The sequence below is a fragment of the Protomyctophum bolini genome (genome assembly GCF_963924005.1).
Source record: "Protomyctophum bolini genome assembly, chromosome: 15".
Taxonomy (NCBI): domain Eukaryota; kingdom Metazoa; phylum Chordata; class Actinopteri; order Myctophiformes; family Myctophidae; genus Protomyctophum; species Protomyctophum bolini.
In genome coordinates, this window is record NC_137876.1 from 9,673,021 (window position 1) to 9,691,075 (window position 18,055).

An 18,055-nucleotide genomic window follows, 5' to 3' on the forward strand; every position below is an offset into this window, starting at 1 on the left:
ACACACACACACACACACACACACACACACACACACACACACACACACATGTACATACATTCATGCACAATTCCGGGGGGGGGGGGATTGCAAGACTTTTCTCGCCTGGATGCTTTAATTTCTGTTAATCAGTGTTGAATGGTCTTCTATTATGAAATGTCTTTAATACCAAACAGAATCTTTGATTAATTAGGTGAAGCTCATGCCTCCATGACTTACAGCAGATGTGTGTCGAGCGCCACAGGCTTTAACGAGGATATGATATTATTGATTCAATTAAAACAGATGATGTCCAAATCATTGCATTTCATCTATAACAGCAGCTGCTCTGACCAGTAATGCTATGACCTAAGACAGCATGTTTGTCTCTCAGGCATATGATGTTATGTTACACGTGGTCACAGTGTTTAAGTGGATTACACGGTGGTGTGTGTATAGGTTGATTGTGGGTGTATCTGCGTCTGTGGGCGTTGCTTTCTGGCACAATGTTAGCTTTTTATCTGAGGTCATAAGAAAGGGGGGGAGGAGGCTTGCTGGCTTGGCTTGGGAACCAGAGGGTCACTGGTTCAAGTCCAGCGCAGATCACATTATGGAGTATGGACTGGTATACCAGGCCAGATGCCAGTTCGCCTCCTGGGCGGATGGACGCACACACACACACACACACACACACACACACACACACACACACACACACAGACAGAGTGCAAAACATACTCTCTCCCCATGCCTTCGGCCTGGTGGAGACAATAATAGGCATGTCTGTGTTTCAGGCCTGTATGTAAAAGAACTGGGTTAAATGATGTTAACATGATATTCATTATACTGTACATGTGTTGTGCGATGTCATTGGCAGGACCCAAATGAGACGGGGACCCCCTGACTCCTCCCCTCAGCAGACTGGGACCTCCCGCACTGTGAAACGCTACCCCTCCTCTGCCGAGCCCATCACCTCCAACGCTCTGCCCAATGGAAACGGGCATGGAAACGCTCATAGCAGCAGGAACGCTCATTCCATCGGGCACTCCCTTAACGGGCACCGTGGACAGCAGCACAACAATGCAGTTGTGCAACCAGCAGGTACAGTTAAAAGAGCTCACATGCATACAGTACCATGCGCTGCGATTCGCTCACTTTGCATGCATACTTAACCCATTCTGACCTGAGATCAGATTCATACGAGGTTTCCACTGGACACACACTGGTCTGATGAACCCATTCTGACCTGAGATCAGATTCTAAAAATGTCAGTCGTTCTTCGAATTTTTCAAAAATAGCAGACCTACAAGCTCGTAGCGCGCCACTCGGTGGCGCGCTATGAGCTTGTAGATCTGCTATTTTTCAATAGCTAAAGCATAACATGATGCCAACACCAAAATGGGTGCCCGGTCAGAATGGGTTAACATTTACATAGTCACGTCAAAACAAATACAGCCCATTTTGGCCCATAATGTGTTCAGGCTACAATGCATACATACACATCCGCTGGTGTCATCATTGAATGGAGCAATAGACAGACAAAAATGGAGCCTGGCTCAGACCCAGACTGCAGTCCTCCCCGAAAAAAAAAACACCCACCGACCCACCCCCTTTTGTGGTTTGCTTCTCTCCAGCAACAGAAGTTTGATATCCCAGCCGAGCACTTGAAAAGAGATGGGAGTGCGCGTGTGTGTGTGTGTGTGTGTGTGTGTGTGTGTGTGTGTGTGTGTGTGTGTGTGTGTGTGTGTGTGTGTGTGTGTGAGAGAGAGAGAGAGAGAGAGAGAGGGGGGCACTCTGAAGTATACACTGTCTCAGCTCCACAAAGACAGGGCCGCTGGAGAGGAATGTGTGTGTGCGCGCCTGCATGCGCGTGCACATATTGTATGTGTAATACTGTGTGCATTGATTTCATGCCTGTGGGTTTTTCATATCTATAAAAAGAGAGTTCCCTATACTCTCTCAGTCTGAATCACTTCCCCTGTATGTTGTGTTGAACTAGAGATCCATGGTGACTACTACACTCTGGCAGACACAGAAACAACAATATGAAACACAGCCTCTTTATTATGCCCAATTATCCCAATTTCATGCCCTCTGTGCCACCCAATCCTCCAGACACAGCTGTCCAGCTGTCCCCTATCAGACGTTCTCTTTATTTTATAGTTTTCAGTCTGTACCAGGGCTGTCAAAGCGCCCTAGTTTCACTCACACACTCTCTCTCACACATACACTCATCCATAACACCTTCTACCCCCCCCCCCCTCCATGATAAAAGGAGGCTTGGAGGCTGGCCCGATACCTAATAGCACTCTCGCCCTCACCCCCACCCTATCATACATCACTCTCCAAGCGTACAACGTGCCACTGCCCAGTCGCTGGCATGCGTCCGTCTCTCCCTCTCTCTCTCTCTCTCTCACTCTTATAAACCTCGCCTCTCTGCCCCGGGCCTGGTGGAGTGTGTCGCAGCACGTACTGTACTGTACTGTACTGTACTGTACGGCCAGAAAGGATACTGTACGTACGGCCAGGAAGGATGCAGCTCGTCTCCGGCGTAGCCCTGCTCTTTCCGCTCGCTCTCACCCTGGCGGCCTGCGTGTGCTTCCCCCCCGCAGGGGCCAACCTGACCTCCGGCCTGGACCGCATCAAGATCGTGTTCACGCCCATGCTCTGTCGCCGGGTGTGCGCGGGCGGACGCTGCCACAACAGCTGCGAGAAGGGAGACACCACCACGGTCTACAGTGAGAACCAGCAGCCGCCGCCGCAGCCCAAGAACCAGGGCTTCAGACTCTGTGAGTGTTAAAATGCCACCCACCCCCCCCCCCCCCCCAACACACACAGTACACATGCACACACACCATGCATGCACGCTCGCGCACACACACGCTCGCGCGCACACACACACACACACACACACACACACACACACACACACAAGCACACTCATTTGCCCATCTTTCTTGTTCTGTCTCTGTCTCTGTCCCCCCCCTCCACCCCAACTTTCTTTCTTTGTGTTCCCTCATTCTGTTTGGACAAACTCAGTGCCCACTGGCCTGCCGTCCGTTGTGAATACAAGACGAGGTAGAGGAGAGGAGATTACATCTAAGGGTGATAGTAAGAAACATTCTCACTGTCAGACTGTCAGAGAGACAGAAAAGGGGAGAGCAGATTAACAGCAGGGTCTGTAAAAGGAGTTTAATCCCACACACACACAGACACACACACACACACACACAGACACACACACACACACACACACACACACACACACACACACACACACACACACACACACACACACACACACACACACACACACACACACACACACACACACACCCAACCACCCACCCATCCACCACACACACACACACCCACCCAACCACCCACCCACCCACCACACACACCACACACACACACACACACACACACCCACCCAACCACCCACCCACCGACCACACACACACACACACACACACACACACACACACACACACACACACACACACACACACACACACACACACACACGTGGAGCTGGTGGTCCCACGCTCCCAACACTTAGCCCTGTCTTCTTTGTGGTTTGCACCTCGCGCGCAGCCCCGCCGTTAACCATTTAACGTGCTCCCTGCAGGGAGAGCCGAGAGAACGATGGAGAGAGAGAGAGAGAGATAGAGAAAGAGAGAGAAAGAGAGAGAGAGAGTAGCAGCGTGAACAGGATTTTATAGGGATTACATTAAACCTGCCATTTATCCGGGGGCTTTACTCCCAACTCACACGGGAGAGAAGTGTCCGTTTGTGGGTTTGTGAGAGGTGTGTGTGTGTGTGTGAGAGAGGTGTGTGTGGGGGTGTGTGTGTGTGTGTGTGTGTGTGTGTGTGTGTGTGTGTGCGTGTGTGTGCGTGTGCGCGTGTGCGTGTGAGTGAGTGAGTGAGGGGGGGTCAACATCATGGCTAGAGCCTGTATTCTAGTTCTCTCATCAGCCTTTAAGAATCACACTAATGATGCTAACTGGCTAATTAGTGGTGAGTGCTGTGCATGAATGGCACACAGACAATACATACAAGGCTCTCTCCATTCACTGCCCGGAGACTAGGTATGCAGCCCTACAGATAACACACACACACACACACACACACACACACACACACTCACACAAGCACACGCAAGCCGCCGGCATTCCACACTACCCGCGCCAACGCTCGTCATGGAGGACCTGGCTGAGTTATGAATACATAAACAGATTGTTGTTCCAGATTTATGCTTCCATTAATGGGTTTCTGGAGCGTGTTTAAAGATATTCCAAACACTCCAGCAGGGGCTGAGCCCGGCGGGCCCCTGGCCCTTCACCGAGATTACATTCCTGGCACCTATACGCCTTCCTCCGGAGCAGCACTTTGTTTTTAATGCCCCCTTTTTATTCTCGATAAATCCGTGTTGATTATGTAAAGTATGTGTTAAAGAGGGTGCTAAGAAGGGAGATTCGCTCGCGGGCCGTCCAAGCGCTCGCCCCGTCTCGTACGGTTGAGCCGCGACGGTGGCGTGTTCGTCGAGGAATGTCGAGTGGCCGGCAAACAGTTATCTCATGCTGTTGTTATGTTCCCAACACGGGGCGGATAAAAAAAAGCGGTGCGTAATTACAAGAGGCTCCCCTGATACGCACAGTGTAACAACACTTTAAAGGGCAACGTTAGACGGGCTTTCTAAGTCTCTTTATTGGGTGAGAAGTGATTCCAGTCAGTATGGTTTTGTGTGTGTGTGTGTGTGTGTGTGTGTGTGTGTGTGTGTGTGTGTGTGTGTGTGTGTGTGACTGTGTGCATGTTTCTATTTTCCACATGTCATTCTTAAAAAAAAAATTATATAAAATGTTGCTGTTGTTAGACAGACACAATAGGGCATATAATGGTTGTTAGACAGACAGACAGACAGACAGACATGTTTTGATTGAAACATTTATTTCAGGGGAATCCATTGAGACCATCAGACCAAGGTCTATTTTTCAATGGCGCCCTGTGTTGAACAGTAAAGTTGTTGTCTGAGAATAGTGGCTGCCCCATGCGGAGGTGAGGCTCCAGGGGAGACAGAGCATGCATAGCCAGGCCTGCGTCCCAGTTTGGGAGGAATTAATAGCCCTTCAGAGCTGATAATTCAGCCAGCATGTTTAATCACAGGAGCCTTTCCTGCCTCTGGATACCGACTCACGCTCTCTTCTTCCTTTTATTCCTTTCTTCTCTCTCTCTCTCTCTCTCTCTCTCTCTCTCTCTCTCTCTCTCTCTCTCTCTCTTCCCCTCTCTGCACCTCTCATTCCTCCCCACTCACTGCAAAAAGAAAAGTCAGTCTGAGTTTGAATTTACCTCCGCGACTGCAAGTGTCCGTCCACTGTACAGTTGCAGTCGGGAGTTAGAGAGTTCTGCAGTGCATTCTTTCTCCCTCCCGTCTATTATTATGTCTATTTTGTTTCTCCTCAGTCTGATCTGGCTGATATTAATGCTGTGTGACAGGGTGCTCATTCCCTACATGCCATCTAGACCGGCCCCGGCTCCTGTGGACTGCGTTGCTTGTGCCCTGCTACCGTGTCTGTCTGTCTGTCTGTCTGTCTGTCTGTCTGTCTGTCTGTCTGTCTGTCTGTCTGTCTGTCTGTCTGTCTCTGTCTGTCTCTGTCTGTCTGTCTGTCTGTCTGTCTGTCTGTCTGTCTGTCTGTCTGTTTGTTCATCCGTCCGTCTGTCACAAATGAGGCAGCTTCACAGCAGGGTTCCATGTACAGTATGTACAGTACTCCTGATGTTGTAGGGTAACGGAACTTCTGAGGTCAGCTTAAAACCCAGCCCAAATAAAGTGCCCCCACCCCTACCGGCCACGTTTGTGTAGATTTTTCATTTGGCCCGTCTTTGAAGTTTGGAGTTAACTGATGTCAGGTCAGAGCTACTCGGGAGTGGTCCCAGGTATCTAGGGCACCGGGCTAGCCTGGCACAACCTCCCCCCACAGAACCAAACACCCTGCCCACCCCACCCACCCGCCCCAATACCAGATACCACAAGATAAGACCAGCGAAAGGGGCCATGAAAGCTCTGTCAAACACCATCTGGCTAACACTGCCCCCCCCCCTCTCTCTCGCTCTCTCTCCCCCCTCTCCCTCTCTTTCTCGATCTCTCTCTCTCTGTGAGTATACAAATATAACCAAATTGTTACATTTGTATACTCTCAGACTAGTTACAAATACATTTTGAATTGACACTGATGCTTTCACTGTGTTAACTCTCTCTCTGTCTCTATCTGTCTGTCTCTCTCCTTCGCTCCCTTTGAATGCTCACATGCAGAACATAAATCAACTGCAGGCAAAACACGTTTAGGATTTCAGTGAGGCACTGACAGTGAGGATTTCAGTGAGGCACTGACAGTGAGGATTTCAGTGAGGCACTGACAGCGAGGATTTCTTATCTTCTCGAGAACCAATTGTTTCTCCTTTGAAATGTTCTATTTGGGATTATATATCTCTTTTTGTTACCCTGCACTGTCAGCAAGGCAGGTGTTCCATTCCAATGATGCATAATTCTAATTACATACTTAGTCATTTGCTGGATGAATTATTGCTCAGTTGAACCCTTGATCTCACTGTTGTAATTATTACTGCATGCCGACTGGATAGGGTAGGTTTTCAACTTGGGGTACGGGGACCCGCAGGGGCCTTTGACGGGGTTCCAAGGGGCCCCGAGCTAAATGATTGATAGTTAGGAAGCAAATGGACCTTTAAGTATCTGTAACTTGAGGCGTGTAAAATTGATTTGTACAAAATGAACTAAAGAAAGGATTTTACATTGTAGATGGGGGTCCCAGAGATTAAAAGGGGGCCACGCGTGGCCTAATGCATATCAAACTGGGGTGTTGGAACTTGTTACAGCTCATGTGGAACAAGGTGTCTGGTGAGCTCAGGCCGGGGGAACAGTTAGCTGCTAGTATTACTATTATGAACCATTTGTGAACACATGAGCCAATCCACGTCAGGCCTCCTATTAGCACCAGCCCTCCTGTTTCTCATTACTGCTATGGGCCTCTGTGTACGAAGACACATAAATCAAGGCAATTATTAATACTGGCTGATGTGCACACTCTCTCTCTTGCTGGTAATGACCTAATTATGTATCTCTTCCCCCCCCCTTCCCCTTCTCTCCCTCTCTCTCTCTCTCTGTTGTCTTTCTCTCCATCCCTCTCCACAGTCTTTTGTCAGATTCCCTGTCTCAGCGGTGGACGCTGCATCGGTCGGGACCAGTGCTGGTGTCCATCCAACTCCACAGGGAAGTTTTGCCACCTCCCCGCTCCGCAGCCCGCCCGTCCCCATGACCCTAAAGGCCGCAAAGATGACCCGTCGTCCCACTCCATGTACACCCTGCCTCTGTCCAATCAGCAAGGTGATAACTCAGCGCTGTTAGTCCTCGGGAGTTCTCCACACTGTGATGCTACTCCATGTGTGTCCTGAGTTCTCCACACTGTGATGCTACTCCATGTGTGTCCTGAGTTCTCCACACTGTGATGCTACTCCATGTGCGTCCTGAGTTCTCCACACTGTGATGCTACTCCATGTGTGTCCTGAGTTCTCCACACTGTGATGCTACTCCATGTGTGTCCTGAGTTCTCCACACTGTGATGCTACTCCATGTGTGTCCTGAGTTCTCCACACTGTGATGCTACTCCATGTGTGTCCTGAGTTCTCCACACTGTGATGCTACTCCATGTGTGTCCTGAGTTCTCCACACTGTGATGCTACTCCATGTGTGTCCTGAATTCTCCACACTGTGATGCTACTCCATGTGTGTCCTGAGTTCTCCACACTGTGATGCTACTCCATGTGTGTCCTGAGTTCTCCACACTGTGATGCTACTCCATGTGTGTCCTGAGTTCTCCACACTGTGATGCTACTCCATGTGTGTCCTGAGTTCTCCACACTGTGATGCTACTCCATGTGTGTCCTGAGTTCTCCACACTGTAATGCTACTCCATGTGTGTCCTGAGTTCTCCACACTGTGATGCTACTCCATGTGTGTCCTGAGTTCTCCACACTGTGATGCTACTCCATGTGCGTCCTGAGTTCTCCACACTGTAATGCTACTCCATGTGTGTCCTGAGTTCTCCACACTGTAATGCTACTCCATGTGTGTCCTGAGTTCTCCACACTGTGATGCTACTCCATGTGTGTCCTGAGTTCTCCACACTGTAATGCTACTCCATGTGTGTCCTGAGTTCTCCACACTGTAATGCTACTCCATGTGTGTCCTGAGTTCTCCACACTGTGATGCTACTCCATGTGTGTCCTGAGTTCTCCACACTGTAATGCTACTCCATGTGTGTCCTGAGTTCTCCACACTACACCGTCCCTCCATATTTGGGCATTGCTGACATCATCAATATGCTGAATAGAAATAACTTTAAATCAATATGATGTCATCAACATGACATGACAGATCCATAGGGACGGCATGCTGTTATTAGAACCCGTGTTGGGTTTTCATTTTCAGCCTAAAAAGACAGTGTCTTAATAACGTTTTCATTCCGCGCCGCCGCTAACTCCCCAGAGATAGATCCGTTTTTTATCAACCACGGCTGTGTCGATCTTATATTTGACATTCTTGGAAAGTTTTGATTTAGCTGACTGACTTAACTGTTCCTTGCGTCGCCGCGTTGTTCTTGTTGTTGTTGTTATTGTTTTTGTCCCCTGACGTGCAACAGACCAGTTACCAGTAAGTGTGTCTCTGTGTGTGTGTGACTCTCGGGGCCAGCAGTGAAAGTCAGAATCTATTCTGAGCTGGATGTGTAATGGGTGACTCAGTGGAAGCGCTCATGTTGTTCACACACTAAACTCCTTTTTATCAACAGACGTGAATATTGAAAACAGAGTGGCGTTCTAACCAGTGGCATAGGGGGAGCAGCTGTTAGACGTGATATAATATCAAAGAGAACGTTCGACGTTCCAGCACGCGTACCGCACTGTACGTACAGTATGCAAGACGGCAGTGTCTCCTCTCTCAATTTAACCACTTTAACCATCAGCACAGGAGAAAGTGTACATTTATTTCTTATTTCAACATTTTACAAGCATTCTCTTCCAGAATAGCAACAACCCCGGCGTATGACAAGGTGTAAAACAGGGCTTAACCCATTTAGGCCTGACCTCGAAATTAAAAAAAAAAATCTTCTAAATACTTCTAAATAGCAGACCTACAAGCTCGTAGCGCAGCACTCGGTGGCGCACTATGAGCTTGTAGATCTGCTATTTTTCAATAGCTAAAGCATAACATCAAAAGGGGTTCCTGCCCAAAATGGGTTGAGTGGTTGAAACAGTATCACATACAGTATAAACATGAAGTGTACTCATAAATAAAGGCAGAGTAACTCAGACTCTTGTGCAAAGTAAAGACGTCACGCAGCAGCAGATATCAAATATGGTTCGCCGTTCTGCTCTATTTGATAAGGGTGCATTTGTGTATTCTCTCTCTGGCCTATACCGCACACTCACCTCCGTCCGCGAGGCAGTGATTTATGAGAGGGGAGAGCAGGTCAGGGTTCTGGGAAAAAGCCCTGGCACACCCTGCAAGATAAATGCTTCTCCGGTGTCAGATGGACAAAGGCGCTCATTCACCACGCTTGCATTCGTTGCAACATCTCCAAGACTCCTCAACAAATCTGTTTTGGGTCTCGAAAATGACATGATTGGATTTAACCCAGTGGCTGAGAAGGACGTCTCTGTTAGTGCCTCCTCGCACTTCATTCTCTTCCCATTTGGATGTCATAATGTGATGATGAAATCAAGTTTGTGTGAAATGTTTGTTGATGGTTCTCAGAGTACAGTACGTATACATACACAGCCTTCAATCCCTTGGCTGTGGCTTCTGCTGGCACTGTTCATACAGTACGTTGAAACTATAAACTCTAGTCCCAACTGTAAACTATACACTAGAAACCAGTGGTTCTCACCCTTTTGTGGATCAGGGCCCACTTGAAAATCTTAAAAGTGTCAGATGGGTGGGCCGCCTGCATTTTCAAAGCATGTTATACTTTAGCTATTAAAAAAATAGCAGATCTACAAGCTTGTAGGTCTGCTATTTTTGAAAAATCAAAGAACCACTGACATAGAAACAGACATTTTTAGAATCTGTTCTCAGGTCAAAATGAGAGAATTCATATTAATTATTCATTTGAGCAAAGCACCTCCCCAGGCATCCAATAGCAAGCCCATTCAAAGCCCATCAAAGCCCACGTTGGACTCGTTGTAAACACGCCAGCCCTGCTTCTCGTTCCTTCTAATGAACCTGTCAACATTCATTGTTGCTTATTTCATTTTAAATGTCCAACGTGGACCTGTTTCCTTGGTCCACATACCGATCCCAGCCTGGTCCTGAATCGCTTTCGCACGATCAGCCTGCAAATGATCCAGCTCGTCTTCGGTGTATTCCAGCTTGAATCGATAGGGAACTAGAAATCTCCATCGCTTCCAAAAAAAAAGTCTTGTTCATCCACAGACATTCTCAATGTTATTTTCCACCAGGTATGCCCGCATCAGAAGTTGTGCAATGAAATGCATGATTGAGTTCAACACTTAAACTGCTTAGGTCTACTTCCTGCATTTAGCAACGGAAAGCGACCAAACAGCATGAAATATTAACATAATGAAATGACTAATCGAAAGATGAAGGTCGTCACATACAGTAAGGCCAATATGAGAAACAGTCACGTTGGTTGGTTTACACTGCAGTGTTGATGTCGTTCACTAAAACTGACAAAATCGTCTACTAGCTTTTTTCACTGATGGAAACTAAAAACCAGGCTATGATGACTAAAACTATGACTAAATATGTTGACAATTTCATCAATAAATTCAAACTAGATAACACGAGACTAAAATGTCAGGGAGGGACTAGTGGAGAAGAGATCCAGTAGAACTAGACAAGTCATTTTATGTTTAGTTGTTGTTGACTTGAGTCATAGTGTCGGGGGCTTTGATTTTTGTCCCTTCCCTTTTGTGCCCATATACATTGTCTTCAACAATAAAAAAATACATATGTACATACACCACTGGACTACATATTGCACAATACATTAACAATACCTTAAATAAAGACTGTAATACAGAAACACAACACAGGCACACACAACAACAATAACAACAGGAAATTGATAAAGTCACTTGCCATACAGAAATTGACCAACTAGTAATTCACCGTCCTATACCCGAGCATCGATTTGAGTTTAAAATAATCCAAAAATGGCTGCCAGACCTGGACAGAGTCCCTGGTGGAATATTTGAGCGTTTTAAGTGTGCCATCACATCTCCGACCCAGCGTCAATGAGGTTGGGGAATGGCTGATTTCCAATTGAACAACATAAGGCGTCGAGTCAATAAAGAGAAGATTGGTTTGTTTATGAGTGACATGGCCATGACCTGGCCGCCCACCGGCCTCGCCGGCCCGCCCTCCCATTAGCCAATGTTAATATAAGGATAAGATAAGAGGGGGTTGGCATTCGCTCAAATCATATTGAAACAAGCCACCGGAAAACTGGCTAGGGTTTGCACACAAATTCCAGAGTACAGTAGATGTGAAAATTCCCCCAAAAGTGTTATAAAGTGTAATTCACCTTTAACCACTTAAACTCTATACTTAAACGTAAACTAAGACGTACTGTATTGATCAGGATCAGCTCTGTCCGCACCAAATCTCTTCACCGAAAATAACCAATATGCAATACAATTGCCGAATGTTAGCCCCAGAATATAGGAACGCTATGGTTCAAGTGGTTAACATTGTACTGTTGCACGCTCTCTGTTTCCCTCAGTCTCTCTCCACCCATCCCTGGTGAACGTTCACATTCAGCACCCTCCGGAGGCCGAAGTCCAGATCCACCAGGTCGCCAGGGTGCGCCCCGGCCAGACGGCCCCCGCCACCGAGGGCGTTCACTCTGTCCAGCAGCGCTCGCATTCTGGGAATGGATTAGGACACGCCGGGCACGGGAACGGGAACGGCCACGGGAACGGACATCACAGCGAGCACGCCAAAGGACACGCCGATGTCAACCCTCCTGAAAACGGGAACGACCATGGCTCCGCCAGGCCACAGAACCGGCAGAACGGCTTCGTGGGGAGGTGTTTCCAAGAGACCATTGATGGACAGGTACAGAGGGAATACTGTTACCATAAGGAAAAGTATACAGCGTGTATAATGCAACGCACACTGTCACTGCTGCACACTGATTACCGGCCACCTGGTGGGATTCTGGCTCGCGCCTGCATGGCATGGAGGCCAGTAAAAACGTGTAGTTTTCCCACCGGGCGGCATACCGTTCCAGCCACGTCTGCCCATCTGATAGACGCTGTCTAGCACAGGAAGTGGGCCTGTGGCTCAGATTTATGTTCGTAACCAGGATTTACGAGCTCTGAACTGACTGGCTATCTCATGTTCCACAGGCATGTTATGAGTTAGGATGAGCTTGGCGAGCTGGGGGGGGGGGGGGGGAGGTGGTGGGTGGGGGAGGGGTTTAAAGGTTAAGCTTGAAATCCCCCCCCCCCCTATGTGGTTCTTCCCATCGCGACGCAGCAGGGGAGGATTTTCACAGAGGGTATATGTATCTGTGTGTACAGAATGGCGCATTTCAGAGATTTACTGTACTTTGTCCAAACCAAGATAGTGTGTGTGTTCGTGACTTCGGTCACATAGGGTTAGGGAAGGCCGGGACAGAGGCTGCATGCGTGAGTGTGGCTAATCCGAAATCTAATGCAGCATCTGCGTGTTTGGCTGTGAGAGAGATGCTGTGTTTTCCCCTTAGGACTCCATGTTTCCAGTCCCAATAACACAGTGATCCACAGTGCAGATGATTATCCATCGAACACGATTGTTTATGCTGGAGTACAACTCCCATTTTCCCTGCCGTGCTCTCGCAGAGAGCCTGCGATGAGAACTCGCAGTCCAACTCCCTCCCAGTCACATTGGCTTTGGAGAACCCCCATAGAATTTGAATTAGCATGCCAAAAGAACCGGCCTACAGTTTTCCCACTGACATTCGTGCCAGTATGCCAACTTGGTGTTTTCTGAAATATAATCTGCAAAATATACGTCCTTTCTGCTGCTTCTCAAGTTGCTTAAATCTCCATTCTCCAGGAGTCCAGTAAGTGAGGTTTGATAGGAATCTCTTCACAATAATTAGGCAAGCTTCTTAACGAGGCATGCCAGGAGCATGCATAGCTCTATTCCTGGGACTGCAGTGTTTATGTCCTCGCCTGCCTAACCAGACTCAGATGTGCCCTGGTTCATTCTGTCCTTGCAGATAGGTGCACATGTATGCACGCTCTGATGCACACACACTCAACAATACTGTTGTCATCATGTGTGCGTGCAGAGTGCAGACACACTCACACCCACGCACTAGTATATACTTGTGAGGACTTAACACCAATTTTATGAATTCCATTTTTGCGGCAGTTTAACCCTATACCTAAAGACTGAGTTATACATGTAGCAAGGATGCCAGTGTCGTGTATAAAAACAATCACACTCGTGTGAAGTGAGGCCCGCTCTTATCATCGTAATATCATCATACATCACATTCCGTGCTCAGCCAATTAAATCATCACAATAATGTCATTCCGGTTATGTTACAAAAGTGACGTTGTTTGAGCGGAAACAGTGCTCTCTGATTTTCACATTAAAGTGTTTAGTTCAGTACCGCCCGTCCCCATGAATTTATAGAAGTATATTTTTCACCCGTCAAACGTGGGTACTCCACCCGTTGCAGGACTCTAATGTATATTTCACTATACTTGTGTTGACTTGTGCTGACTTGGCCCTCACAAGTATAGTAATACCAGTATGTGTTGCACGCACGCACGCACACACACACACACACACACACACACACACACACACACACACACACACACACACACACTTGCACGCGCACACCAAAACACTGAGATTTAACACAGATGTTTTGTTGCAGTGTGGGAAGCCTCTGCCAGGCCTAACCAAGCAGGATGATTGCTGTGGCAGTGTGGGCGCCTCCTGGGGCTTGAACAAGTGCCAAACATGTCCCACCAAACCAGGTAAACATTCCCAAATGAAAGCTAACACAGACCAGCCATTTTGCCTATCTGAGCTGTTCTGCTTTGTCCTGCTCTGCAATATATGACTTAATCCACTTTGTTCTATCCTATTCTATTCTATTTTTAACACTTTATGCTGGATTAAATCTTCTTTTCTATTCTATTTTTGGTCAAAGATACTTCTCATTTAACTCAACAGCAGTTGTGTTTACTTATTGGATCTAGCGTTGATTGAATGTTGTGCTGATGATTGATGATGATGCTTTAATCCCAACACACATGGTAGCTTTCATTAGATTCCTCCCCTCCGCTGAGGCGGTGCGTGACTCCCCAGCCACCCCGCTGTAAAAATGAAGCTGTTTGTGCTTCCATAAAAGCCCCAAAAAGAGGGACCCAAATGAAAACACATTTACTAGCATGAAGATGGCTGCGTGGTGGCAGCGTTGCCCACCCATCCTGCGGGCAGAGTGAGGCCGGGATGGCCTTGAAGCAGTTGGCGGTTCGGTCGCCCTACTCCGGCAGAGCTGCGGTGGATTCTAAAAAACAGACCCAGCGGGTGGTTCCATGCCCGCTGGCTGCATGGGTGGCGGTGCCCCTCACTGTGTGCCGCACACAGCCTGGCAGCTCTGTGCTGTTATTCAAAGAGCCCTGGGATTGAACCCCAGGGGCTTTTTATTTATTGAGGCTCCCTTGGGGAGCTGATTGTAGTGACTCAAAGGGCCACTCTGCCCCTGTTGCTGTCCCCGTACCCTTAATCCTATTAGGGACACGCCTGGCAGTGGGAGATGTCAGTTGGCTGTCACAGTGTGCTGTCATACCTCATTCCCTGCTTAATGTCTGACCGGACCCTAATCAGAAACAGACTTCATCCCTCTTGCTTTCCTCCATCTATCACAGCTTCCATCGATCCCCCAAACCCTCCCTCCTCTCTGCGTCTCCCTCGGTGCGCCAGATTCCCATTCCTCTTAAGTTGCCGGCACATTGTCTTTTGGCTCCCAGATGTTTTCCTCCCCTCCCTCCTTTGATGTTCGGTAGGGAAACGAAAAGAGTGAACCATCCATTTGCTCATAGTCTTGTAGTTGTTTGGGGGGCAGTTGGGCCTGGATCCCAGGTCACACGCAGGCAGGGAACCAGGGATGAAGAGAATGAAAGGGAGGCAATGAGAAAGAGAAGAGCATGGGGGGGGGGTTTGAAATGTAGCCATATTTACAGTGTACTGTACCGTAAAGCCCACGTAATCGCGAATGGCTCTTTGAAGGGAATGCTATGAACTCCTCTGAAGTGTTACAGCTCTTTGTTTAGACACTCCGCTAGATATATGTGCTGCCTTAACCACTTGACCTGACCTGAATATAGACATTGTTTTACATTTGTGTGTTGGGCACGGGCTTTATCCACTGGAAACCAAACCTAATGTCTGTTCTGTTCATTTTATGTGTCTGCATCAGTGAAGGGCTTGCGTAGGAGGGGGAGAACTTCGCTTAACTTTACAAGAGGCTCCTGTGTTTTTTGCTGCTGTTGCTGCTGTCATAATGAGGTCATGAATTCGAGTGTATGGGGTGTGACACATCATGTCAGTCACTTTATGGCCATTTGCAATATGCGCTGTCGATCGAGAACTAGCATCGCCGCTGCACAGGAGACCGCTGGCGAGTGTTTTTATTGTACCTGAAGAGGATGCCAGGGTGACTGCCATTTTATAGTTGCCGTGCCATTTCAGAAAGGAATGTGTTGTCTGGAGACACTCTCATTTTGTGACTTGGATTAGGTTCAGATGTGTCTGTATCTGTCCTCCAAGGCTGGCTACACAGTCCAATCCTCAGTGTTAATTTAACTCTGAGGGGCTAATTCACAAAAGGATTGCATTGCCTTTGCCACCTCTAAACCCATGCAAGTAAGACAATTCTCAAAGCATTCCGCAGAGAGTGAAAATACACCCCTGACTGCACTGCCAAGCAAATAGTGTCTTGGTGCTCCAGTGCTATTTGCATGTATTCAAACTGGGTAATATGCATACATTTGGTGCCAAATTGATCTTTTTGATGCAGATGAGCCTCATTGCAAATAATTAATTCAAATTAATTCAACACCATGCAGTGCAGCTGAATGCAGTTACGGTAGTTTGAAAGTTTCTAGCGTCTTTAGCGAATGGTTTTAAAAACTGGCATGCCTTTATAAGGGGTGTCTGGCCCAAACTTTCCAGGGATCATGGCAATAGTTACTGTAGCCAGGTGAATAATTGTCAGGCCAGGCGTGCTCTCAGCACTGAAATCCACCAATGCTGTCATAGTATTCGGTCACAAGTCACAACACACAAAAAATGTATTATATTTCAATTCAGTTTGGCGCTCAGTACCACTATTGATTTTGCACAAAGAACAGAACATTTCAAAGCCATGTCAACATAATACCTTTCCACATTTTTTCAAAAAGCACATACAGTACAATACTTTTTTGTTGTTCCAAAGAAAGAACAAAATAATGATAAAAAACTAATTTTGAATGCCATAGAGCGCCCAAGTCTGATGTAATTTCACATCCTAACTGGTTGCATTTTTTTCCCTCATTCTGAATTCCCATAGACTTTCTTTCATATGGTGTCAAATAAGAACTATGTTCCAAAAATTCTCATATATGAATATGAAGAATCAACTGATGGCGAGAAGACGCTGATGTTACTGCTGCCGAATTAGTAAAATGTTATATGAGTGACGATACAGAGCCATCTCCCCGACAATATCGCAGAGACAGTTTGTTTATTTTTGGACCCCAATGCCTATATGAGACGATTTTAAGATGACCCAATGACCCTCACAAAAACATGCAGTAATCCTGGTCTCTAAACTGCCTCCCCCTGGCCAGCCGGGGCGCCTGATGGAGGGGAAAGGAACTGGTTGGAATAACGTGTTCCTTTCACGCGCTACGTCCAACCAGGGAAACTCCCCCCTGTCAGGTGTAAAGGAGCAACTTGGACACTCAAGCATGAAGGAAGCATGAGTTAAGTCCGTTGCTCTCCCCAGGTTGGCGGAGGGTGTGTAGAGCCCAGGATCACAGTAGATGATTGACTCAGGGGTGAAAAATGGGTTACAAAATCGTGGGATAAAAAATATATATAAAAAAAGAAAAAGATGACCCAATGTTATTGGGTCACGAGAAATTACTTCCGCAAACCAGGGGATGAGGGGACTTACGTAGGTACTCTATTTTGTTTGTCTAAAAGTACCATACACTTTAAGCTATTCTGTTCATTAACATTCCCTATTCTGTTGTGATGCATTTCCTCAGTCAATTGTGCCTGCCCGTAGCCTTGAACACACTGAGCAACGTGTGGTTTCCCAACATGCGTACTTTGATTCAACAGTTAAGTGGCGTGCAAAAGTCAGCAGAACTTGCCCAATTCAATTAGGCTGGTCATTCAAGAATAGTCCAATTTCCAGACGTAACCTCATTGAAAGAAATGTTTGAGAACAGCCAGTGTGCACAAACCTGGCTGTGTGGCAGGGTAAGCCGTGTAAAATATTATGTGGCAGTGGCAGCCGCATTATAAAAGAAATAATATACTCAAGGCCATGATATTGTGTTATATCACATCTATGGCCATTTAATTCACACCACATCGTGTCATACTGTACCAACAACACCCGTAGCTGTGATATACCACAGCTTCTTTTATACAGTATTATGCTTAACTTATCCAGTCAGTAAGCTCATAAGACATCACAGTCTTATTGACATTGAGCATTCACACATCGGCCTTGCGTCATGCCATCATGGACGTGTGGGTTTCCAATGGAAGCAGAAGTCTTGCCCTTATCGCTCACATGTTGAACAGTCGCAGGCCATAATGAGATCCAGATCCCATAGAATGGCTGTCGTCCACTCTCTCCCTCTGGTTCTGATGAGGCATAGAGCGAGGATCATCCCTGGACCTTGTTTGGATTTCAGTGTTGCAGTATTGCAGAATTGTTTTCTGACAGGGGTGGACATGGAGGCAATT

At 47.2% G+C, this 18,055-nt stretch overlaps 1 protein-coding gene across 2 annotated transcripts in view; it reads left to right on the forward strand.

The window, feature by feature from the left end:
• Positions 1-18,055, forward strand: part of LOC308329620 (latent-transforming growth factor beta-binding protein 2-like) — a 125,284-nt gene that overhangs the window by 49,758 nt on the left and 57,471 nt on the right. For both annotated transcript variants that reach the window (XM_080784040.1, XM_080784041.1), the window contains exons 4-8: positions 857-1,080; positions 2,592-2,768; positions 7,190-7,381; positions 11,799-12,133; positions 13,956-14,058. In XM_080784040.1, coding sequence (XP_080640166.1) covers positions 857-1,080; positions 2,592-2,768; positions 7,190-7,381; positions 11,799-12,133; positions 13,956-14,058 — 1,031 coding nt within the window. The remainder of the gene's footprint in view (positions 1-856; positions 1,081-2,591; positions 2,769-7,189; positions 7,382-11,798; positions 12,134-13,955; positions 14,059-18,055) is intronic.